The 25,945-nt window shown below is 40.8% G+C and overlaps 1 protein-coding gene and 1 pseudogene across 1 annotated transcript in view; one reads left to right on the forward strand and one right to left on the reverse strand.

The window, feature by feature from the left end:
• LOC134384151 (cytochrome P450 2J2) overlaps positions 1–25,945 on the reverse strand; it is a 39,198-nt gene that overhangs the window by 12,879 nt on the left and 374 nt on the right. Inside the window, exons 2-7 of the mRNA XM_063105763.1 lie at positions 25,620–25,859; positions 14,180–14,342; positions 11,898–12,047; positions 11,346–11,506; positions 2,774–2,950; positions 730–871 (exon numbers count right to left, since the gene is read on the reverse strand). Coding sequence (XP_062961833.1) covers positions 730–871; positions 2,774–2,950; positions 11,346–11,506; positions 11,898–12,047; positions 14,180–14,342; positions 25,620–25,859 — 1,033 coding nt within the window. The remainder of the gene's footprint in view (positions 1–729; positions 872–2,773; positions 2,951–11,345; positions 11,507–11,897; positions 12,048–14,179; positions 14,343–25,619; positions 25,860–25,945) is intronic.
• LOC134383600 (bromodomain-containing protein 2-like) lies at positions 5,683–7,885 on the forward strand (annotated as a pseudogene).

Below are 25,945 nucleotides of genomic sequence, written 5' to 3' on the forward strand. Positions count from 1 at the left end.
TGGAACCTGAAGGAAGAAAAATAATGAGAACTGACCTTGAATGAACTACAATCTGTGGGGAAGCTATATAAATAATGTGCAATAAGCACAGTAAAGGAGACTCATTAAGTCATCTCTGCAGGAAGATAATGCTAATAATTTCCTAGCTAGTAACTCCCTGGAAGAGTGCAGAAACATCTTAGGGAGCTAGTACTTGAGCAGATTCTTCAAGAAGGGCTAGGGATTTACCACGTACAGAAATTGGGGACATGCATTCTTGGTAGAGGAAAAAGCAGATGTCATAACAGAGGTATAAATGAAGACAGTGCAAAGAAAATGGCATGCAATTTAGTGAAGCCACCATGTCGGGTGGGTGGGACAGACAAAAAGGGGGCACACCAGAGGGGATAATATGTGCTAGACCAAGGAGTTTGGAGATTACCCAAGGGGAAATGGAAAGGCATTACTTAAAAGAAGGGAAGGGCATGGCTAGATTTTCCTATGAGGATGCAACTCTTTCCTGGAACTTAACACAACTTTGATTGACTTCACTGTTTCCCCCCTAGATTCTTGAGGAGACAGACTCTTATATTTATTTTATCTGGATTCATCACAGTCCTGACACATCACCCTGTGACTGTTCTAACTATCTTTCCATTCTACTATGCTATCATCTGGCCCCACGTTTGGGCTGTATGTTCCAGAAGGCATTCTTCTGTCTGGTCCAGGTGCACTCACCCCCATGCTCACCTTGGATTTCTGGGTAGAGGGCCAGGTAAAGCAGACCCCAGCGCAGCGTCGTAGAAGTAGTCTCGGTGCCAGCAAAGAAGAGGTCCAGGGTGGAGCAGACGAGGTTTACTTCATTGAAACTTGAAGTAGCATTACCCGTGTACTAGAAAGGACAATGTTTATTGGTTTACTCAGAAGATTCTGGTTGCCATAACACACAGTACTTCATCCTATGAGCAAATTTGGAAGGAAAGGTCCCTAGGAGAAAGAACTTTCCCTTTGGCTTCCTCAGGAAGCAGAGGCTTATTACAGCAATGCCATTAGCATCTTCCTGCCTTCCAAGCTTTCAGCACTTGGGTGGATGAAGATCAAGACAACTATTTTCTTATGCTTGTAATTTGGGAGAAGCCAAGGGTACTTCAAAAAATTCATGGAAAAATAGAATTAAAAGGTAATATGAACCTTTCCAGGAACTTTTTGAAGTACCCTCATACTAGTACAGTGGTAGGAGATGTGAGTAAGACAGACTTGGCTTCTAATATAACCACATCAGTTAGTAGCTGTGTGATTTAGGGCAAGTTACTTAACCTCTCTGTGCTTCAGTTTCCTGTTTTATAAAAAGGAAATACTATACATCCTTTAAGATGACATTATGAATTATGTGAGATGCAAGAGCTCGCAGCAAATACTCAACAAATGTTTGTACTGGTAACATAAAGGAAAAATTGAATTCGTCCTATGTACAAGAATTCTCATAACCCCCAGTAATCTTTTCAACTGCTCCTCATGATTCTCCATTATCTTTACCAAGCTCTTCTGAAGCTTCAATTAGTCAACGTTGCTCTTAATGTTAATGGTTCCATACCTGCAAACCATAGAGCAAGCAAAGTCTCCTCCTCTGAGCAGAAAACAATGCTTTTCTTAATGTTATGCCAGAAAGGTGAAATAAGAGGGGAGACAGAAAGAAATCCACCATTCTGCCCACTCTAGGAGGATAACAAGTAACTGATGGGTTAAAAATTATGATACTGATTCAGTGATGTATATTAACCAGAGAGGTCACCGTGTTAAAGGCCATGTATCCATTATGACTTTTTTCCCCACTTCTGGTTTATAATGTTGAAAAGTGGATGATACGGAGAGGAAGAGGGAAGGCAAAAGCCCCACAAAGTCATTAAGATTGCACTCCGGAATCCAACCCAGTGTTGCTTATGTTCTGCAGCAGAGGCTGATGGAAGGTGGAGGTAATTGGTCCCAGACCCAACTAATAGTAAAACTGCTCAAGGCTCAATTGCTGTTTTTCCCTTTTTGCATAGCTCCTTCAGATATGGGTAGAGAGTAGAAGATGGGGGATGAAAAAGGCAGTACTTGGGCATTTGCAGAGCCTCAAATCAAATTCCATTAAGCCCACAGCTTTATTTCTAATTGTCTCATCAGTCTGAGTTAATGCTGCCCTACACTTTCTGAAATATTGCCCCTACTTTTACTCCCCTGTGGTAGGCTGAGTAATAACCCAAAAGATGTCCATGCCCTAATCCCTGGAACCTGTGGATGTTACCTTGTACAGCAGATGGATTTCACAGATGGGATTAAGTTAAGAATTTTGAGATGGCAATATTATCTTGGATTAACCCAATAGGCTCAAGGTAATCAGAAAATAGTCTTTATAAGAAGAGAGAGGCAAGAGGGTCAAAGTCAGAGAAAGAAGATATAAGGACTGAAGTAGAAATCAGAGAGGAGAGAAGATGCTGCACTGCTGAATTTGAAGATGTGGGAAGGGGCTACAAGCCAAGGAACCTAGGCAGCCTCTAGAAGCTGGAAAAGTCACAGAAACAGATTCTCCCCCAGAGTCTCCGAAAGAAGCCAACCTGGCCAACACCTTGACTTTAGCCCATTGAAACTGATTTCAGACTTCTGACACCCAGAACTGTAAGAGAGTACATTTCTGCTCTTTTAACCCACAAAGTTTGTGGTAATTTGTTACAGCAGCCACTGAAAATATATCAAACATATCCCTATTGGATCTTTCAGAACAGAATACAGCAAACACCTCTGGCCTCCTCACCTTTGTCATTTCTTTGAGGTAAGCATCAATAAAGTCTCTTGTTTCAGCAGGGTTCCAATCTCTCTTGTGTTTTTCGATCATATGGGAAACAAACAATTTCAGTTTTTCCCAGTTGCTGAAGAGAGTCTGGTGAGGTCCAGGAAGGAATTTCATTATCCATGGAAAGACATTGTAGAGCTAATTGAGAAACACAAAACAGTCACAATGCCACTGTCCCACTTTTTAAGACAACAGGAACAGTCTTCTCTTTCTGTCTCTTTTATCTGCTTACACGTAAGGCTTGGAGTCATCCGCAATTCCTCTTTTCTCTCCCCTCTCTCTTCTCACTCCTGCAGCAAAGCATTTCAGCTTTCCATCCAAAACACATCCAGCCTCAGACCACTTCTCACCACTCCAACTTGCCACCCTAGTTCAAACCATTTCTTACCTGATGCTGTAACAGCTTTCAATAGTTTTCCTGATTCCATTCTTAACCCCATGCTCAGAAGGATCACTCAACAGTTTAACCATATCGTTTCTCTCCTTGGTTCTCGATCCTCCAGTGGCTTTCCAATACACCCAGACAAAGTCCTGTGTCATTCGCCAAGCCTACAAGTCCACAGAGCTGGGCCCTGCACACCTGTCTCCTCCTGCCTACTGCTCCCTGCCATCCTAGCCTTGCTCTCTGCAGTCCAGCCACAGCGGCCTCTGTGACCACATCAAGGACCTCTTGTTTTAGGCCTCTGCAGCCCCTATTCCCTCTGTCTAGAAAGCTTTTCCTCTGAAATCCATATTACCCCAGCCCCTCATTTTAGGGCACTGCTTGGAGCTGTCTTACCTGGTGATCCTACAAGGGACAGCACCCCTGGCATCCTCTGTCCATTCCCCTGTCCTCTTTGATTTTTCCTTCATGGCAATTATTGCTAAGTGTGTGTGTATTTGAATTTATTTGTCTCCCCCACTATAATGTAATCCCCATATGGGTAAGACTTCACGTTTTTTTCTGAAGTAAAGTGGTTGGTGAATAAACTTTCTCTGGTATCTGATGGAAAATAGACAGCATATCATAATAGAAAATTGCCTAGATGTAGAATGAGACAGACATGGGTGTGACTATCAGCTCTGCTACTTTCTAGCTATGTAATTTGGTAATAGTAATAATAATAATAATAATAATAATAATAATGTACTTTGTTGAGCCTTAGTTTAACTAGCTGCCCGTGGGCTCCGGGATGATTCTAAGGACAGATGACATAAGATGGAGCCCTTCACACAGAGCCGGTGCACACTGGTCTGCACTTTCCTGCGCACTCCCACACCAGTGTGCACATGTCATGTTGCTTCATTTCATCTTTATGGGGTTGTAAAAATTAACATAGGAAAAGTACGTGGTATATTCTGGGACTCCAAAAAATGCTTATTACTCCTACCCCACAGTCTTTTAATTCCCTCCCAGGAACTTCTTTTTCCTGAGACATGTACTCAGAAGTCACCCAGGAACCCACTGCACTCTCATGACTTCCTAGACTGTCTTACCAGGAGGGAAAGAAATGGAATTGCTGAACTGGGGATGACTGTGACTGAGGGTGAAAACAAGGAATTCAAAACAACGCTGACAGTAGTACTAACAGCTCACACTCATTATGCCCTTTTCACGTGCCAGGAATCATGCTAACCGCTTTATCAGTTTTGGTATGATGGGCTCATAAAGCTCAAAAAATAAATAAATAAATAAATCCTCGTCAGGAATAAATAAAAATAAATCCACTTCCAGATACATCATAGGGAAACTAATAACAACTGAAAACAATGGAGACAAGTGTAGTCAGAGAGAGAGGAAAAAATATTTTTGAAGTAACAGCAATTACATTTCTGAACAGCAATTACATGGAGTTGACTCTCCACGGCATCAATGGGAACCTGGAGGATGGTGAAATACTATTTTCAATGTGCAAAGAGAAAAAAATGGTCAAAATAAAAACATTTAATTAGAGCAAAATAAAGATATTTTTGAAGAACCAAAATTGAAAGAATTTGCCAGGAACTGACCCCCACTAAAGGAAATTCAGGAGGAGGCTACGAAGTACAAGATGGAATGATAACAAAAGAAACTGTAAATATGTGGGTAAATATAGGCAAACACTGGCTGCATAAAACAATAATAATCATGTACTTACAAATTTTAAAAATGGAACAAATGAAAGTATATTATTAAATTATCTAGTAGCCTAGATGATTGATCAGAGGTAGTGTTCTAAAGTTCTTGAATTATTATGGAGGAGGATAAAGATATTAATTTTATATGTTCACAGTTTAATTACACATATTAAAAGTTTACAGTAAAGAAAGACTAAAGTAATAAAATAAGCCTGTTCATCTTCTAAACTAGTACAGAGAAAAATAAAATGAAAAGAACATTTAATCATAATGAGTCAAAAAAGCAGAAAAGAACAAATAAAGAGACCACGAGCCAGGGATACAAAGAAGCAGCAGCATTAGAGAACTCTGGGTCTCTAGAGGTAGGTCTGGGCCATGTGGCTCCCTTGGCCCCTTGCTCGATCCCCCAGGAATGGAAAACTGGTCCTCGTGCAGAGGGTTGTGGGTGATGGTGGGCATGTGACCCAGGTCAGCCAGTCTCGGTGCTGCTGACATGGCCAGGTGGCTCAGATGCTCTCTCCACCCACCAGCCTGGTTGGGAAGGGAGGGGCTGGGGGCTACGCCCCCTCCCCTAACACAGCTTCAGTTCTGGGGGCATTGACACCCCAGATTACATCCTCCCCCAGCACCAAGCCAAGGGCTTAATTTGATCGCCCCTGGAAGGATTCAGGATCCAGGCTCCCTGGGGAAGGGAATGCAGGGTTACTGGGTCTGGGCCCAGAGGTGGCAGCACCAGGGAGAAGGATTCAAAATCCCTCCATGTTGCAGAGGAATTTGAGAGCCCCACAATGGCTTCAGTGCCAACTTTATAGCTGAGCCCTGCCAACCCACTGGCCCCTGAGGTGTACAATCCCCAAAAGCCAGCACGGGTTACCACCAGCTGTAATCCACGCGCAAGGTGGTGATGAAGGCTCTGTGAAAATGTCAGTGTGCATGGCCATTGTGGCAGCCTGTGGATGCTGTCAAACTGGACCTACCAGATTACCACAAAAGTATAAAACAGCCTGTGGACGTGGGGACTATTAAGAGGAGACTTGAGAACAATTACCACTGGGCTGCCTTAGAGTGTATGTAGGATTTTAACATCATGTTCACCAACTGTTAAATTTGAAACAGACCCACTGATGATATTGTCTTGATGGCACAAACACTGAAAAAGATCTTTCTACAGAAAGTAGCATCAATGCCACAAGAGGAACAAGAGCCTGTGGTGACCATCCCTAAGAACAGCCACAGAAGGGGCCAAGTTAACAGTGCCCCAGGGCAGTATTACCAGTGCCCATCATGTGCCTGCTGTTTCTTCTGTGTCCCACACACCCTGTATACCTGAGATACCTACCACTGTCCTCAACATTCCCTATCTGTTGGTCATCTCTTCTCCCCTTCTCAAGTCTCTGCATTCTGCTGGATCCCAGCTCCTTGCTATTTTTGCAGGTCCCCCATCCCAGCCCCTTGCCAAGAAAAAAGGGGTAAAGCATAAAGCAGATACTACCACCCCTATATCTGCAGCCATCCTGGCTCCTGGTTCCCCAGCTAGCTCTCCAGGGGGGTCTTGAGCCTAAGGCAGCATGGCTTCCCCCTATGTGTACAGAGAATGGCCGCCCCATCAAGACTTGCCTGACTCTCAGCAACACCACCAGAGCTCTAAGAAAGGAAAGCTATCAGGACAGTTAAAGCATTGCAATGGCATTTTGGAGGAGTTACTTCCTAAGAAGCATGCTGCCTATGCCTGGCTTTTCTATAAACCAGTGGATGCTTCTGCTCTTGGCCTGCATGACCACCATGACATCATTAAACACCCCATGGACCTCAGCACTGTCAAGCAGAAGATGGAGAATTGTGACTACCAGAATGCACAGGATTTTGCTGCTGATGTGCAGCTTATGTTTTCCAACTGCTGTAAGTATGATCCCCCAGACCACGATGTCGTGGCCATGGCCTGAAAGCTACAGGTTGTATTTGAGTTCTGCTATGCCAAGGTGCCAGATGAGCCATTAGAACCAAGGCCTTTACCAGTCTCTACTGCCTTGCATCCTGGTCTGGCCAAATCATCTTTAGAGACCTCCAGTGAGGAAAGTAGCAGTGAGAGCTTCTCTAAGGAAAAGGAGGAGGAGGAGGATGAGGAGGAAGACAGTGAAAGCTCAAACTCAGAGGAGGAAAGGGCCCATCGCTTGGCAGAATTACAGGAACAGCTTAGGGCAGTACATGAATAACTGGCTGCCCTGCCCCAGGTCCAGTATGCTAGTCCAAGCAGAAGAGAGAGAGAAAAGGAGAAGCAGAAATGGAAGGCAGAGCAGCGTCGAGGCCGAGCTGGGGTTGATGAAAATGACAAGAGGCCTCAGGCACCATGCCCCCCTCAGCCCAAGAGGCCCAAGAAAGCAAGTGGCAGTGGGGGTGGAAGTGCAGCTACACTAGGCCCTCAAGGCTTTGGACCTTCTGGAGGAAGTGGCACCAAGCTCTCCAAAAAGGCCACAAAGTCAGCTCCCCCTGCCCAGCCTGCAGGTTATGATTCAGAGAGCCGGCCCATGAGCTCTGATGAGAAGTGGCAGCTGAGCCTGGACATGAACAAATTACCTGGGGAGAAGCTGGGTTGACTCGTGTATGTGATCCAAGCCAAGGAGCTCTTATTACGTGACTCAAACCCAGAAGAGACTGAGATTGATTTTGAATGCTCAAGCCATCCATGCTTAGATAGCTTCAGCGCTACGTCCTTTCTTGCCTACAAAAGAAGGCCCGGAAGCCCTACACCATTAAGAAACCTGTGGGAAAGACAAAGGAGGAACTGGCTTTGGAGAAGAAGTGGGAATGAGAAAAGCAGTTACAAGGTGTCAGCGGGCACCTTAATTCCATCAAAAAGCCCCCCCAAAAGCGAATGAGAAAACAGAATCATCCCCTGCTCAGCAAGTAGCAGGGTCAGGCCTCAGTGCTTCCAGTTCCAGCTCCTCCTCACATACCAGTGATTCAGACTCAGGCTAAGAGGCCAGGCCAGATGGGGCAGGAAGGCTGTGCAGGACCAAGCCCATAGATCACCCTTTTACTGAAGGAGGGACATGGACAAAATAAGATTGAATTCCACCCCATTGGCAGTGACTCTAGGGCACAGAGCCCCCTATTCAAAATGACTACGGTGGGGCAGGGACCCAGGGTGGGGGTTGTGCAAGGGCCCTGATAACCGCGTTACCTGAGGCCACAGCTGCCCTGTTCACTTCTAAGGGCCCTGTTTTGAGGTTGGTTGTTCTAGTTTATTTTAAGCTAGGTCAGGCTGGGGGGTGGGGCCATGGAGAGAGAAGAAAGGGGAGCTCTTTTTTTATGTGGACTTTTTTTTCTACTCTGTTTTCCATTTTCCTTCTACTCCATTTGGAGCTTTAGAGATTTCAGTCATCTCCCTATTTGGTCCCCAGACTGGCTTTCTTTGTCTGTTGATTCTAACCTGTAAATAAAGAAAATATTATTCAAATAAAATAAAATAAAATAAATACAAACCACAAAATGATCAGAAATTAGTTCAAATTTGTCAATAATTTTGATGAAAGGCAAGAAACTGAATGCTCCAAAAAAAAAAAAAAAAAAAAAAAAGACAAAGATTGCCAAATTGAATACAAAATTTATCTGGCTTTATGTTGTTTAAAAAGGAAGCAGCTAAAATACAAGGGTATAGAAAGGCAGAAAGGAAAAGGAAAGAAGAGTGCTAACCAGGTGCTGAGCAAAGGAAGAATAATTAGCTATATTCATATGACACAAAATAGTCTTTAGGGAAAAATATATTAATAGACATAAAGAACATTACTAAGTACTTATAAAAGTTTTAACTCACTAGGAAGAAGTACCAATTTAAACTTGTATGTATCTAACAGTATAGCTGTAAAGTATGTAAAGTAAAAACTGATAGAAATACAAGAAATAGATAAATCCACCATCTCAGTAGGACATTTTAGCACACTGGTTACTCTAGCCAGCACAATGAAGCAAGAAAAAGTAATTAATGGATAGGGATTGAAAAGGAAGAAACAAAGCTATCATTATTTGTGTATGATATGATTGCCTATGAAGTCATCCACAGATTAATTATAATATTGATAAGAGTTTACCAAAGTCGATCAATACAAAATCAATAACAAAAAGTCAATTGCAAAGAGGGAATAAAAGAATTAGAATATCACCAGTTTAAATCCTCCAAAGAAATAATGGATCTAGATAATCATCATCAATAATTTTTCTGATCATTAGGTAAAAAGCAGATGGGTTATGATATAATAGATGGATCAGGCTGATAAGTGATCAATCTTAATATAAGAGACAACCAAACATGAAGTACCTGCTAAAAAGTAGTCCTTCCAAAAAAGAAAACCTGATTCTGATCAATCCTCTAGATTTAATTACCAATGAATATAAAACACAGGAATAGAAGAATGTGTTAAATACCAAAGGAATGCAATCAGCAAAATCAAGAGTGTGGAGTATACCCTACAGAACAAATGACTCAATTTTGTCATTAAATAAATTGTAAGGAAAAAAAGGAAGATGGGCAGAAAGCCATAAATTAAATGAGACTCAAGAGACACAGCAACCAAACACAATATATGGGCCTAGTTTGGATTCTGATTTAAAGAAAACCACCAAAAAATACTTAGGAGACATCTGGAGACATCTGAGCATTGGCTGGGCGTTTGAAGGCATTAAATAATTATTGTTCATATTTTTCAGGTGCAAAAATATTTATTTTCATAAAAACAGGTTATTTTATAATATACTGAAACATGTATAAATCAAATTTGATTTCTATAATTTGCTCCAAAGTAATTCAGGGGTGGGGGTGGTAATGTGACATGGATATAGTTGAAATGAGATTGGCCATGTGTTGATAACTGTTGGATCTGATTGATAGGTACACAGTGATTCATGATTGTATTCTCTCTACTTTTATATATGTTTGTAATTTTCAAAAATAAAATGCTTTTTTTAAAAACCGAGGCATTCTTAACATTTTTTGGTAATGGCAGGTTGGATATTTCAAGGCCAACACTTCTACTGAGAACACCAAGTAAAGATTAGAAAAATACACGTGTGTACGCACATAAACACACACACATACACTTCAAGGTAATGAGGTAATTTCAGGGACAAGACCTCAGGGAAGAAGGAAGCCCAGGGAGGTGAACTCCACTCTTGGGGTTGATTTTCCCCTAGATGTGTCTTCCAAATTCAGGGAAGTGGCTGAGAGGTGAAGAAGCTGAGCAGTTTTGGGCAAACTCAAAGGCCTAGAGGAAAAAAAAATTGGGTGTGGGTACAGGGCCCACCAAGGAAAGGGTGAGGTTTGAACCCCAAAGGGCTATATCCTATGAAATTAAAAGATTGATAATATCAAGTGTTGGTAGGCATGTATATAATACAGCCAGTTTGGATATTGCTGTGGATTGATTGAATTGTGTCCAGTAAAGTCCATATATTAGAAGCTTAATTCCCACCATAATTGTTGAGGGTGGGAAATCCTCTTATGGTCATTGAAAGGTGGGGCCTTGAAGAGGTGATTAGGTTGCAGGACCATGCCATAGTGAAAAGATTAATAATGGTGGCCATGGGCATGGTTCTGAGGGCTTTAAAAGGAGAGCACATGAGAGTCTCTCTTTCTGCTCTGCCATTTCTGCCTTGTGAGATCCCTGGGTCACTGTCGCCACCACCAAGACCCTCTCCAGATGTTTTTCATGGACTTTGGACTTCCCAGCCTCTGCAACTGTAAGCAATAAATTTTGTTATCTGTATAAATCACCCAGTTTCAGGTATTTATGTTATAAGCAACAGAAACAGACTAATACAGATATCTTTAGGCATCTTTTATGCATATCTTTTTTGTATTCATTTATATATGCAGGAGAAATGAGTGGATGTGTCCACATGAATACTGGTAGGAGAATGTTCATTCTTTATTCATAACATCCAAAACCTGGAAACAACCCAAATATCCATCAATAGAGAATAGATGAAGAAACAGTGACACATTCATACAGTGGAACAGTAGTTGGCCATTCAAAGAAGAGCAACTAACAGAGATGAATCTTAAAACAACCTGCTGAGTGGGAAGCCAGACACAGAAGTGTACCTCAAGGGAAGAGGGCAATGGATGGGCCGGAAAGGGACATGGAGAGGAAGGATTCAAAGGCAGTGGCAATACTGTTGTTCTGTTTTAAATAGGTGTATGCCATGTTAAATTTTGTCCTTTACATGAATGTTAGAAATGTTTTTTGCATATAGTGAATATTTAACATTATTAAAACACTGAAGTCTACAGACTGATTTCAAATAAGTTCATATTGAAATCCATTTTAAAAGCTTATAATGTAGCTTCAAAACCCCCCAAAAAATAAAAAGGAAGAAACCGTCTGTGTCTGACATCAGCCCCAACATCATTAACCAAGATATGAAAAGAGAACTGCCTTACCTGGCACCGCAGTGAAGCCTCCAAATATGTGACCTCATCCAGTAACCTCAGCAGCTCCTGAAACTGACCATCCTGGTACTCAAAGCGCTCCCCAAAGGTGATAGAGCAAATGATATTGGAAACTGCATTGTTGATCTTGAAGTGAGGGTCAAAAGGCTGTCCTGGAGGTGGAGGAAGAAAAACATGAATTCTTCCAGTTGGTTTGCTTCTATTTCCTACTGAGGGTCTACTCTATGTGACTTAAGGCATACCTAGTACAGAACCATATGTGAGGCTCTGGCCACAGCACCCTACACTCAGTCTGACACACACAGTCAGTGCCAGGGAAGTCAAACCACTGACCAGGGTTTAAATTCAGTAATATGTTTAATGCCCATCTTCATGTGCTTAATTCTAGAACTTCTTGAGAGCAGGGTCGTGGTTATTTGTTCACTGTCCTATCCCCAGTGCCTAGCTCAGTGCTTGGCACAGGACAAGCACGTAGGCACTTAAGTATCTGTTCAATGAATGAATGGGCCACAATCTCCTGCACCTGTCCTATGAAATGCTCACCGTTCTCCTCTTCTATTTCCTCAGTGAGGTGGTGGGCCTCTTCCTGAATGCGTTCTTCTAAGCTCTTCTTTCCTAAACCAAAGTTCTTTAGTGTTGTCAGGGCGAACCTTCTTTGCTCTTTCCATACCTGGCCATTGGACATGATCAATCCTGGGAAAAAGAAAGCCAACATTATGGTATTCCAATTCTATGATGTGTATATCTGGCAAATGATATGGGGATGTGTATCAGATGGAGGGAATGAGAAGGGCATTAAGGCACTTAAAAACTGTCCAGAGAAATGATCCCAAAGCAATGGACATAACGGTTAACACTGATTGCTTACGATGTCAGGCACTTATGTAAGTATTTTTTATACATTATGTAATTTAGTAGTCACAGAAACTCGCTGCACTAGGTACAATTAATACCCTTTCCCCCATTTTACTGGTGAGAAAATAGAGGAATAGAAGAAAAAGGGTAAACTCAAGGTCACACAATTAGTAGGCATTCAAATTCAGGTCTGCCTGATTCCAAAGCCCTTGCCTTGATTATTAGTCACACAAGTGTAGTTAAGTATTTATGTTATGCTGAGTACCAGGAGTGCACTCATGGATAAGACAAAGTCCGTACTCTTACAGAGGCGAACAAAAGCTTTTTAGGAGAGGTCCTATTTCAGCTGGACCCTAAAAGATGAAAGAATGACTCAAGAAAGCAAGGAGAAGTGAATGTGCCCTACAGAGAGAACAGCACAGGGAAAGGAAAGAAACGTCTTGCTGTGTTCAACAGACCATCATTTGTCTCATACCACAGATAATGCCATGCTCTTTTCCATTTCTTCACTTCCAGATCACGCTCCACTCCTTTGAATATCTGGCTTTGGTCTCCATCATCTAGTGAAATGGCCCTCCTTGTGGTCAGATTCAGGGACACCATTCAACCTCATCTTACTTGATCTTTCAGCAGCATTAAACACTCCTTTCTTAAAACACTCCCAGTGGTGACAAGGATAGTACACTCTCCAGATTTTCTTCCTAATTCTCTGCTAGCAACTTCCCATATCTTTTGTTGGTTCATCTTCTATCAAATCTTGAAGTGGTGGAGTTCTTCAAGATGAGGTCTAAAAACCTCTTCTCTTCTCACCTTATACTCCATTTCTGGAAAATCTCATTAACTCTCCAAATTTTAAATAACATCTATTGATAATGACCATCTATTTCTGTCCCTGAGCCCCAGACCTACCTGTTCACTTGACTTCGCTGACTTAAAGGCATTTCAAACTCAGCATATCCATGATTGAATTCACGATTTTCTGCACTCAGCTCCCCTCCCAAGCCAAACCAAACCAAACATCTTGTCCTCCTCTCAGTGTTCCTTCTTTCCATCCTCTACCTACTCAGGTGTCACCTCAACACTTCATTCTCCCTACCTCTAGGCCATCCTGTCTTATTAGGTTTACCTCCTGAATATCTTGAATCCATGTATCTTCACTGTCACTATCCTGGTCTAATCTACTGTCATTTCTTGCCACCTGCCTAGTCCAAGCTACCACCTACTCTAATGTAAAATGCCACAAAATTGTCTTGCTCCATTCATCCCATTCTCTGCACAGCAGCCTAAATGAGTCTTAAAAATGTGCAGTGTAAATGTGATTCATTTTTCTATGTAAAACCATTCAAGAGTTTTCATTGTTATTAGTATAAAAACCAAAATCCTTTAAGATCTTGCATGAACTATTCCTGGCCAACTTCAATAGCTTCGATAAAATAACAGCTCTGAGATTTTTATTTTAATTTTTAAAAGTTGAAGTTTATTTAATGACAATTTTAAGTATTTATGCCAACCTGTCCTAACATAGACAGGAAGGCTTGAGATACCCTATGTGGCATGGCCTTAGTGACAGAGCAGAAAGAACTAGAGGCAAGAAGCAGCAGCAGCAGAAGGAAGCAGACCCACATCAATCTTCCTAAGGGAAGAGGTCTAGAATGGGAAAGAAGGGAGAGAGAACACAATGCCTCTTCCTCTGCTATAATTGGTCAGTGTGGCTGCTTCATTATCAAAGCATCCAGAGCAAGTTTGTTCAAGACATGTGTCTTCTCTAAGATCTCTATTAGGGCTGACCCTGCCAAATCCTCTATGGGGGTGCCTTCAATCGGGAAATGTGGCCACCCAGCTTCCTTTAATGGCAGGCATTTTATAATGAGGCTGGTTTCTGGGAGTGTTAGAAAATTATGGTCATGGAGGCACCTTTAACAGGTCATAAGAATATCAAACTCACACCTTACATTGGTCAAGAAACTTACCATTTTTCTGAAAGACGTGTTTTCTGATAGGGGTCATGGGACGATTCACAAAGTTTTGGTCCATATGGAGAAGAGCTTCTTTGATTAGGGGCAATCCAGTTATAATAACTGAAGACAAGTCACCGAACTCTAGGCTAACAAGGTTCCCATATTTCTTCACAAACTGAAAAATAGTAAAATAGTTACAGTTGAACATGCAAATATATGTGTGTCCAGGAATGGAGGGTGTGTTTATGTAGCTGGAGGGGCTCACATAGTGGACTCTGTGCGTGTGCGTGTGTGTGTGTGTGTGTGTGTACACCTTGGTCTGATGCGTATGTTTCTGTCTCCTTTCTCCTCCTCTGAACTAGGCTAAGATTCAATTCACTTCTGGATGTGGAAGTTTCCTCATAAAACAACCATTCATGTATTCAACCAACATGAATTGAGAGAGCATCCGCCAAGTATCACTACAGAGAGGCATAGGACATAACTGTAATAAAATAAACAAGGTCTCTAACCTCAAGCATCCTAGAGTCTAGTGAAAGTCTAGGGAGAGAATTTTGTACATCTGACATTGCAAAACAGGCTGAGATACGTTTAGCGTAAATCTGGCATAGCAAGCATGGACTTCTTAGTAAATTATAATATCTGCTCAACCAAAAGAGGATGACCCCTTCCTAGAGAGGACATAAATAAGAGAAACTCATACTAGATATTAGAAAGTGCATTACGGGGTGGTGGCCAGGTTTGGAGAAAAGCCTTCCAGCTCTGGAGTTGTATGAGAATCTCAGCTCTATAGTTCATTAGCTGTGGACTCTTGGGGAAGCTGCTTCACTTTCTGAGCCTCAGCTCCCCAGCTATGGAAGAGAGAAATTATTTCTCCCTCAAAGAATTCTGTGCAGAAGAATGAGAGCACCAATGTGAAAGGCACTCTGTTTTCTGGTTCTGGGCACACAGCCACCCAGTGAGTCTTCAAGGAACAAAGGAGCTCTGTGTGCAAAGTGATGTGGATGCGTTCATGGAGCCCCAGAGGACGTGCACACACTGATGTAGGGGAGGGAGGTGCTTGTGGTCACAGACAGCCACATTCACTGGGCGCCCTGCTAAGCACCTTGCATGTCTTATCTCACTGAATCTCACAATCACCCTGGGGTGGTCATGATTTTCCTCCCTGCAGTGGATTGAATGGTCCACCAGTCACTGAAGCTTAATCCCCATTGTAACTGTTGAGGGTGAGAATTCTATGATGGTCATTGAAAGGCAGGGCCTCAAAGAGGTGATTAGATTGTGAGGACTGTACCCTTGTGAATGAACTAATAATGGTGGTCATGGGTGTGGCTCTGAGGGCTTTAAAAGAAGAGTACATGAGAGGTTCTCTCTCTGCTCTGCCATTGTGCCATGGGAGACCCCTGCTTTGCCGTCAAGGAAGACCCTCACCAGATGTGTTCCCTGAACTTCAGACTTCCCAGCCTCCAGAACTATAAGCAATAAATTTCATTTACTTACAAATTACCCACTCGCCTTTCAGAAAAGGAAAAGGAGCCATAACTGAAATAACATACAAAGGTGGCAAAGCTATTGAGTGGTGCAGGGAATTTTGCCAGGGATTGTGTAAGATTTGAGGACAAAGACATGAACCTGAGATGGCTCTGGGACCTTAGAGTTTAGTGGTAGTGAAAGAGTGAAAGTGAGATTGAGAGTGGGAGCGAGAGAGCAGTGTCGGGGTGGGGGTGGGGGTGCAGAGAATAGAAGATCATGTGCGTGTGAATATGCATGAGTTTGCAGGATGTGCAAGTGTGGTTTGAATGTCGGTGCATTGTCACAAAGTCTTCCCCACCCCTGCCTTTTGTCTCCCTGAGCTGTGTCTAGCTACACACAGTGGTATCAGACAGAAGGGCTCCATTTCCTCCAGGTGCCTGGGACCCCTCCTCCCCTTCCTGACCCCCCTGCATTTATGCTCCACCATGTCACTCTCGGAGCCCTGGATCTCTGCACCCCAACAGAGCAAATACAATGGATTCAGTCTCATCCCACCACTCTGCTTCCACACAAAGACTGAGCCCGAACTTAGTCCCACTACTGTTCTTTTGAACCAGAGTCTCCCATCAATCGCCCTTCATCTCCAGCACAGTATGTCCTGTCTGCTAGTAAGGGCCAAGCCAAGATTCATTCTCAAGTCAGTCTGCCTCTAAAGTACATGGGTTTGCTTCTAAGAAATGACAGTAAAGCATTCATAGAAATCAAGCAAATTTTTAATTTCATCTTGCTGAATGCCTAGATAAACATTTTAGGCCTTACAAGAAGGATGTTTTTGGAAGAGCTGAAAATCTTAGGTTAAGTTAAATGACTAACTGGCAATGTATATAACCTAGAATTTCAGCTTGCACTTGGAGGGATTCAGCGCTCCGTTACTATTTACTGAAAAAGATTTCTTCAGAGTTCCATCTCTACCAGCTCTCTGCCCATGTATATTTCTAGTTCAACAGAACTAAATCACACACTTTTATGTATGATCAACTGTGTGAATATACATAGGTCAAATGACCGCCTGAAGCGCTGAAATTAATTATGGTGATATCTAGCATTTCTCAAGTGCACTGTGCCAGTCATTGTGCCAATTGCTTTACAAGGATTAAATGATACCCAGAGGGCACCTGAAAAAACTTGGTAAGGCAGAGCATGTACTTTTCAATGTACAACATTAAACAAGTCATTAAAAAACCAGAGAGCAAGGGAAAAAGAGGGGTTAAAAATAAGATAGCTCAGAAGGCTAACATAGGCTTAAAATCACAAATGAAAATAGAAAAAGAAAGAGGAAAGGATTGAAATGGGAGCTAGAAAAGGCAAGCAGAAGCAGTAGGAGACAGAAAATTTAATAAAATAAGAATTTTATTAAAATAAAATTTTAATAAAAATTCCAAATGTAGCATCAAGCATTTAAAAAAAACAAGGTAGAGCAAAATAAGTGTTTAGAATAAGGAAAAATTAGAAGTGAAGGATTAGTGAGACAAGAGATTGAACCATGACCATCAAAAGATAAAAAGTTGAGAGATTCTATTTAATCTAAGTTCTTAAATTTAAGAACCAACAGAACAAAGACACAAAGAAAGAAAAAGAAAAAAAGGTAAGCAGTGTACCAATTCACACTCCCACCAGAAGTAGGTGAGAGGGTCTGCTCCCCTGAACCCTCATCAGCACTGAGCTGTGTGTGTGTCTGTGTGCGTGCGTGACCCTAATAGTCACAAAAATGCATGCCATTTCTATATTTCTCTAAGGTTTAATATCTTTCCTTCAATCTGTATATTGTATTTTTTAAATCACGTGTTTACATCTTTCAAATATTTTTGTACTAGGGTGTTCAACTTTCTTCTCATTGATACGTAGAACCTCTAATAACAAGTTACAAATATAATTTTATTTTCATTACATGCAAATCTGGAAAGATATATACCAAAGTCCTATAGAGGTGCTGCTGAGTGTGTGAGTGTGTGTGTTTCTGTGTGTGTGCAAGTGTGTGTGGTGGTGGCAGGTGAGCAAAAGGAGGGGTAAGATTCTCTCTCTCTCTCTCGATGTATTTCCCATTTTTACTGTGCATACATATACTTGTACACAACATATTTTTAAAATGAGCTATACAATATGTAGTTTTACCACCTGGTTTTCAACTAAATACACTGTGAACATTTTCTCTTCTACAATAGTTAAAGTAATTGCATATTTGGAGAAAACAATTTGTTAAGCAATCTTGTTGGGGAAATTTAGATATAATTTTTTTTTCCAAGGAGTCTTCATTCTCTTTACAATGCATTGAGAAAAAAAGGGGAGTCCTTATCCTGTATAGCTTTTCATAGATATGGAAACTTGCTCTTCAATTTAGCTTGCTTCTCTACGCTCACCTAATCATCAATCAAGTAATCCATTTTTGTCTACCTGGTCTCCCTGGCACATATACAGACTTCCATTACTCCAGAATTCCTGTCTCTTCCCCTCCACTTCCTTCCCTTAAACAGGCTTTCTTTCCTTTTAAAAATACTGTCTTAATTGATTTTGATTAACTCTATTCAAAACTTTATCCTCAGTTCCACGTTAAAGTTAGCCTTTAATAATCTGAAGACAGACTTCAATTGTTTAAAATATTAATAAGAAGCCCTTGGTAGAGTTACATGTATCAAGAAACACAGTTGGGAAAAATGTAGAAATGGTTAATAGTTTGGAGAAAACAACATAGTTTTATGCGGGGGGTGGGGTAGAAGAAAAAAATGGTAATTTAAAGAATTGCTAGGGATCATTAATGGAAATGTATTCATTATTTTAAGGCACCTAAAAAAGGAGGCATAAGGAGGGGTAAGATTCTCTCTCTCTCTCTCTCTCTCTCACTCACTAAACTGTATTTTAAAATGTTGTCTCAATGTGTTTGTGTTGCTTTTATAGTTAAAACCATTTCTATTCAATAAAACAAAAAAGAAAAAAAAGGAACCTAAGGAAATAAGGAATAAAGCTCTATAACAGTGGTTCTTACCCTTTTCTGTGTCATAGAATCCTTTGAAAATCTAGTGTATGGCATGGATCTGCTCGCCAGTAAAATCCTGCACACATGAATATAGTTCTGTATGCAGTTACAGGAGTTCACCAGTCCCCTGGGGACCGTGAACTTCTGCTAAGAATAATGGTCTCACAAGCGGTTCTTGGGGGTTATGCTGGTTTCTCAGAACAGTATGTGGAAATCAAATTCAAGTTCAATTCAACAGGCTTTTATGAGATGCTTAAAGAGTTGCCAGGCACCGTCTGGCATTGCTATGTTATACATGGAGACAATACAAAGATCAATATGATACGGTGTTTTCTTACAGTGTTAAAGTCTCTTGGGAGTGGCTGACTGTGTGGAAAAAAATTATATTGCATAGCAGAAGATGACGTGCTATAATGCTAGTACACAGGTACATAAAGCTGTTGCGAGAATATGAATTTCTATCACAGGTATCGGAGAAAACTTCTAAGAGGAGATGATATTTGAATCAGATCTTAAGTGAAGCTCAGGGTGCCAGCAAAAGGACATGCAGTGTGAAGGCGAAGACATTTTAGGTTGTGAGAACAGCATATGCATATGCAAAGGCAGGAAAATATGGGTGCTGGGGAACAAGGAAGACCTCGAGTCTGACTGGAGTGTAAGGTATATTAGCTAAAGAGCACCGACCATGTGGTAGGTCAAGGCCAGGTGCTGAGGGGTTCAACAAATCCTTAACTTCATGAAGTTCACCATCTAATGGAGCATATAGATAAATGTATAGATAAATAAATAACCAGTTCTTATTATTACCATTCTGTATAATAAATTATTTGATGGGGGAAAGTTAGGAAGCACATCAGATAGTACTAAGCCAGGGTAGGCTCCTGGAAAAAGTATCTCCTCAGTTCACAGGGGAGATGGGAGACAAGGCTGGGAAGGTAAGATTGAGGGGAGTTTTCATGCCAGGTGAAGAATTTTGGATCTTGCATGGTTTGCAATTAGCAATCTGAAGATCTCTGAGTAGGAGAGATGATGTAAGTGAACGCGTAAGACTTTAGGTTTGGAGTCGTATAAACCTGTTTGAATCCAGGTTCTGCTTCTTACTTTCTGTGTGATTTGGGGGAAAATTATTAAGCTTTTCTGTATCTTAGTTTCCAACTCTATAATATGGAGGATATGACTAGTTCTCATCTCTAGTATCATTGTCATAAGTAAATATAATACTAAATTAATAATAAAATTATTACTGTTACTGTTATTTTAGGGAGTGTATTTTAGAGAGAGGATTCTGATCATGACATCAACAAAGGAAGGGAGGGGCAGAGACCAGAGAGTGGGCTGCTGGGACCCACTCAGCACCAGGTCAGACGAATGATGCTTGGCATACAACCAACAACTGGCTTTTCTTGAATTCGTTGCTATAAATTTTTAAAGAAGGGGGAAGAGTATAAAATAAGCTTCAAATCTGTGCTAGGCATCCAGGCATAACTTGATATTCATTAATTTATTTTATTCTTATACTAATCCGATACAGTATTCCCCATTTCCAGAAAAAGAGGCACAGAGATTGAGTACCTAGTTAAGGGGCATAAACTTTGGGCTCTTTCCAACATGCTCCGTAAGTCTCACCCTTAAATGAAAGAATAATAATATTTTCCTTCTCTTCTTCTGACTGACGGAGCTCCCTAAGTATTAACTAGCCACTTGACTTCCGAACCAAAATTCGCACTTCCCAGCCTCTCTAGGTGCGGCCAGTGGGATATGAATAGTAGTTACTGAGCATCGTCTGGGTCACATCCTTAAATAAAAGCTGCTTGCTCACCACTTCCCCGTTCCCCTTCTCTTGGGCCAGAACCCAAGGTTCTGTTGGTGTGGGTGGAGGGCGAGAGCAACAGGAGAGAAGGAACTGGAGTTTTAGGATGACATTGCAAAGCAGCCACCCTATCCTGGACTTCCTGCCTACACATGAACTCCTTTGGGAGAGGGAAATAGATTTCACTCTTGTTTACACCACTGTATTTTGGGGTAACTTTGCTGCAAGCAGCTTAATATGTATCCTAATACACTTATTGATCTTACCTACCATTCTCTTGCTCTGGTCTGGTAAGAGTTTCTCTCACTTAAATAACAGCTCCTATAATAAGCCATATAGCTATGGTGGGGAAAGTTTAGAAAAGGGGGGAGGTGCAGAAGAAAGCTACCATCATGCCATACAAACAGGCCAGTTTCTTCACTGTCCTATCACCATGTTTTAGCTTATGCCATTTCCCCCCATTTAAAATCTCCTGTCCCTGTACTCCACTTAGCCACTTGCCAAACATCCCTTTAAAGTTCAGCCCAATTTATTCCAATATTCTACAAAAGATTATCCTCAGGTTTTCCCATTTACAGTGATCCCATCTCCTGATATCCTCTTTAGTTACTAAGAGTTTACACAACACGTTTCATCATACACTGTCTTGTACTGTGCCTGGCATATGGTGAGCACTTCAGAAATGACTGTTGAATAAACGGACCCATGAAAAAATCAGTTATCTTCTAACTATATTATAAAAAAGCCAGGTAGCATAAGTAGAAAGTTGGTGTACAAGTCAGTCTTGGGTTCAAGTTCCTGTTTTGCCATTATCCAGCTAAATAACCCAGGCAAATCACTTTACCGTTTCTTCTTAGTGAGTTTACTCAGCGATAAAATGAAAACACCACCAGATAATATCTAACTTGTGTGCCTATTGTGAAGACTAAATGAAAATGAACATAGAAATCCTCATGCAAGACCTATCAGATAGTACTTAATGTTTCCTAAATGAAAGAATATAATTTAATTATAAGTAAATTAAACTACCTAACTTTGTTTTATACCTAGAAATATAAAAATGCAAACTTGTATAAAATAAAAATAAAAGATGTGATAAAAAACCACTGGGCAAGGATAAGATCCTAGTATCAGTTTCATCACTAGCCAGTTTTGTGACATTAGGCAAGTCATCTAACCTCTCTAGCCACATATCTCTTAGTAGCAAAACAAGGGCACGGATCAAAGTTCTTGTTTCAGACAAGACTGAATAAAAGCATTCCATTTTACTACTCCTACCAATCATGACACCAATTGACAGAGACAAAAATAACTTTAAGAAAAGCCTACTCTCTCTAGCCAAAAGACAAGGAAAAGGGCAGCCCAACAGGGAAGAAACCTTTTAGCCTTTTTACCTCTCTGTTCTGGAGGAAAATACCATGGAAAAGATATGACACATCCCAACCCCAAAGGTTGCTGAAGCAGTAGAGTACATGGGTGGAACCTTGTCTTTCACCCTACCTAAAAAGGAACAAGGTAGTGTCCCTGCCCTAATGAGCTTGTGAGCTGAATTGTGACTTCCATCACTTAATTGCAGTAAAGAGTCTCCTTGGAGGAATCAGGACAGAATTCTGATTTAGACTCTTCTCATACAATAATAAGGAGGTGCTCTTCCCCATGGAGCAGATGTGGGAAGATCACTGACTTCCATCCCCCTGTAGTAAGAAAGAGGCTATCCTACCCGGGGCGGGGGGGGGGGAAGCCCTGTCTTCTAACTCCATCTTCCTTCTCCCCATCTTGCACTGATGAGAATGTGGGGTGGACTCCTGTGGGGGTAAAACAAAGTGGGGTAGACCAGAATAGCACTGCAGAGGCTTTATACCTAAACTGACATTTGAACCACAGCTCACAAAAGCAAGCATTCAGAACCTATGCAAGCTATCTGCTAAAATAAAAGATATACATAATATCCAGAGTAAATCACACAACATAATATACAAAATGTCCAGGTTCCAGTCCAAAATTACTCACCTTATCAAAAACAGGTAGAATCTTAATTTGAATGAGTTTACACCAACACTAAGATGACACAGATGAATTATAGGATAGTTAAAGATTTTTAAACAGTCGTTATAAAAACATTCCAATAAACTATCACGAATGCACTTGAAACAAGCAAAAAACAGAAAATCTTAGCAAAGAAACAGACGATATAAAGAAAAACCAAATGGAAGTTTTAGAACTAAAAAATACAATAACCTAAATAAAAAACTAAATAGAACAGCTCAATAGCAGAGTGGTATTGACAGAAGAATCAGTTAAATTGAAGACAATCAGTAGAAAGTATCCAGTCTGAACAACACAGACAAAATAGATTATAAACCACAAAAACTGAGCCTTAGGGGCCTATGATACAACAATAAGATATCTAACATTTGTGCCATTAGTGTCCACAAATCCCAGAAAGAGAGGGAAAGTATGTAAGGTTAAAAAATTTTTGAAGAAAGAATGGCTGAAATTCCCCAAATTTGGCAAAAGACAAAACTTCAGATTCATGAATCCAAACAGAAAAAAACAGCCCAAGATTTATCAGAATGAAATCTCTGAAAACTAAAAACAAATAAAATTCTTGAAATCAGCCAGAGAGAAAAGACTATTACATACGGGGAATAACAATCCAAATAACAGTAGATTTCTCATCAGAAATCACAGGGACCAAAAAGAAGTAGTACATTTTAAGAGGTTAAGTGAAAGAAACTTTCAACCTAGAATCCTATATCTGGTGATAATATACTTTAGAAATGAAGGTGAAATAAAAAGACATCCCTAGATGAAGGAAAACTTAGAGAGTTTTTTTTTGCCAGCAGACCTGCTCTAAAAGAATGGGTAAAGAAAGTTCTTCAGATCAGAAAGGAAATTATAAACTTGGAACATCAGGAATGAAGAAAGAGCATTGGAAAGGGTAAATAAATGAGTAAATACAATACACTATTCTTCTTGAATTTTCAAAATTACATTTGACATTTAAAAGCAAAATTATAATATTGTCTGAGGTGGTTCTCAGTGTATGTAGAGATAATATTTAAGACAATTATAAAGTGGGGAGGGAAAAGGAAACTAAATGGTTGTAAGGTATCTATATTTTGCTAGAAGTGGTAAAATGTTGACACTAGTAGACTGCAATAAGTCATATATGCATACTGTAATCTTCAGAGCAACCACTTGAAAAACAATACATAGAGATATGCTCAAGAATATTACAGATAAGTAAAAATGGAATTATTAAAAATAAAATTATTAAAAATAAAATTATTAAGTAACCCACAGGAAAACAGGAAAGGAAAAACAGAGGAATGAAAAACAGAAGGGAAAAACCCCAGAAAACAAGTAATAAAATGGCAAACTTAAATCCTAATATATCAAAATTACATTAAACATAAACAGTCTACATTCATCAATTAAAAAACAGATTGGTAGAATTAAAAAAATATGACTCAACTATATGCTGTCTGCAAGAAATTCATTTCAAATAATAATGATTTAAATAGGTTAAAAGTAAAAGAATAGAGAAGGATATGCTAAGCACATACTAATCAAAAGAGAGATGGTATAGCTATATTATATCAGATAAAGTTCAGGCAAAAAATTTACCAGGGATAAAGAGGAATGTTACATGATAAAAGGGTTAATTCACCAAGAAGACATGACAATCTTAAATGTTTATACATAAAACAACAGAGCTTCCAAATATATGAATATAAAACTATCAGAACCAAATGGAGAAACAGACAAACTCACAACTGTAGTTGAAGACTTCAACATGCCTCTTTCAGTAATTGACAGAATCAGTGGATAAGAAGTCAGCAAGGATACAGAAGAACTAAACAGGACTATTACCCAATAAGATCTAATTGATATTTAAAGAACACTCCACTCAACAACAGTAGAATATAAGTTTTTTCAAGCATGTATGTCACAGTTATCAAGATAAACTCTATCTTGTGTCATTAAATTGACCTTAATATATTTAAAAGAATTGAAATCATACAAGGTATGTACTATACTACACTATAAATGGAAGCAAACTGGAAATCATTAACAGAAGGATAACTAGAAAATCTACAAATACTTGGAAATTAAACAAAACAGTTCTTAAACAAGGGCACAGGTTTAGGGGCCTAGTTTTAAAATTCTGTGACTAATCCTGCCACTTAGTGTTACCAATTGGGTGTTTCTCCCATAGAGTGATAAAACCTGTGTAACTATACTTGGGTATACACGCATTTATTTAAAGTACTTTCAGCATTTGTAGGGAAAGGGGAACTAATACTTGCCACACACCAACTTTACACCATGTTAATGTTTATGGCTTTTTTAACACTGTTTTATTTCATCTTCATAACCACTTGTCACAGTGTTGTCTCTCAGCAAGGTCCTTGTGTTCAGTGGCAGGGAAACTCGCAGAGAATTCTTGAGAAAGTGTTTGATGCTGAGAGAACTTCAAAGAATTCAGAGTTGCAGGAGTAGGGGAGCCCTGGCGGGAGATGATTATAAGGAAGTGGAAAGAGGCTGGGCCAAGAAGGGTTCCAAGTGGCTCTCTAGGGAGTCTGAACAGTTTGGGAGGCAGTAGGAGTCATTGAGAAAATTCAAGCAGAGAAATGATATTTTAAAATTATTATTGTAGTGAGAGTCCATTGCAGGAGGAGGAGGAGGAGCAAGCCGAGGGGCTCACTGTGGTGGTGGGAGTAATCCAGGGGAGAAATGATGAGGATTCCGGTATTATCATCACCATTTTACCTATGGAAAACGGAGCCTCGGAGAAGGAAAGTGTAGCATTTTTAAGGATAATAATATAAAAGAGAACAAAGTAATCATGTTATAAAAAAGAGGTTCCAACAATATCTAACAAGGTGACATACAATTAAATGAGTTAAGGAATGTAACAGGCCTAGCACACTTGAATAGTAAACACTTAATAATTATATTTCATCCCTAGAAAGGGCAGGTACAGTCATGCCAGTTGATGGGTACGGAAAATTAAACCCAAAGCGACGTTTCCCAGATTACCAGCATTAGCAGAGCCACCCAACTCCCGCCCCAGCTTCCTGCAGATCAGGGTGACGAGCAGGACGCGGCCGGGCATCTCTGCCCGCTCCTACCCGCTGCAGCGCCAGGTGCGACCGCTCAAAGTCCAGCTGGAAGAGGTTGCCGACCAAAGGCAGGCGCCAGGGCCCCGGCGGGTAGTTCTTTGGGCGCCGCATTCTGAAAAAGGTAGCAAATAACAGGAAGGCGACGGCACCCAGCAGGAGAGTCCGGAGATGGAGCCCTGCCCAGAGGGCGGCCGCCAGGGAGCCCATCGCCGCGAGAAAGGATCGGACGTCCACTCGCTCTTCTGCGATCTGAGCAGGAGACAGGCTCCGCTTGTCCCCACCGGGGAGAGTCCAGCACCGCCCGCCCCTTCCCCTCCATCCCTTCCTTCCCGCCC

The sequence above is a fragment of the Cynocephalus volans genome, chromosome 8, assembly GCF_027409185.1.
Source record: "Cynocephalus volans isolate mCynVol1 chromosome 8, mCynVol1.pri, whole genome shotgun sequence".
Classification (NCBI taxonomy): Eukaryota; Metazoa; Chordata; class Mammalia; order Dermoptera; family Cynocephalidae; genus Cynocephalus; species Cynocephalus volans.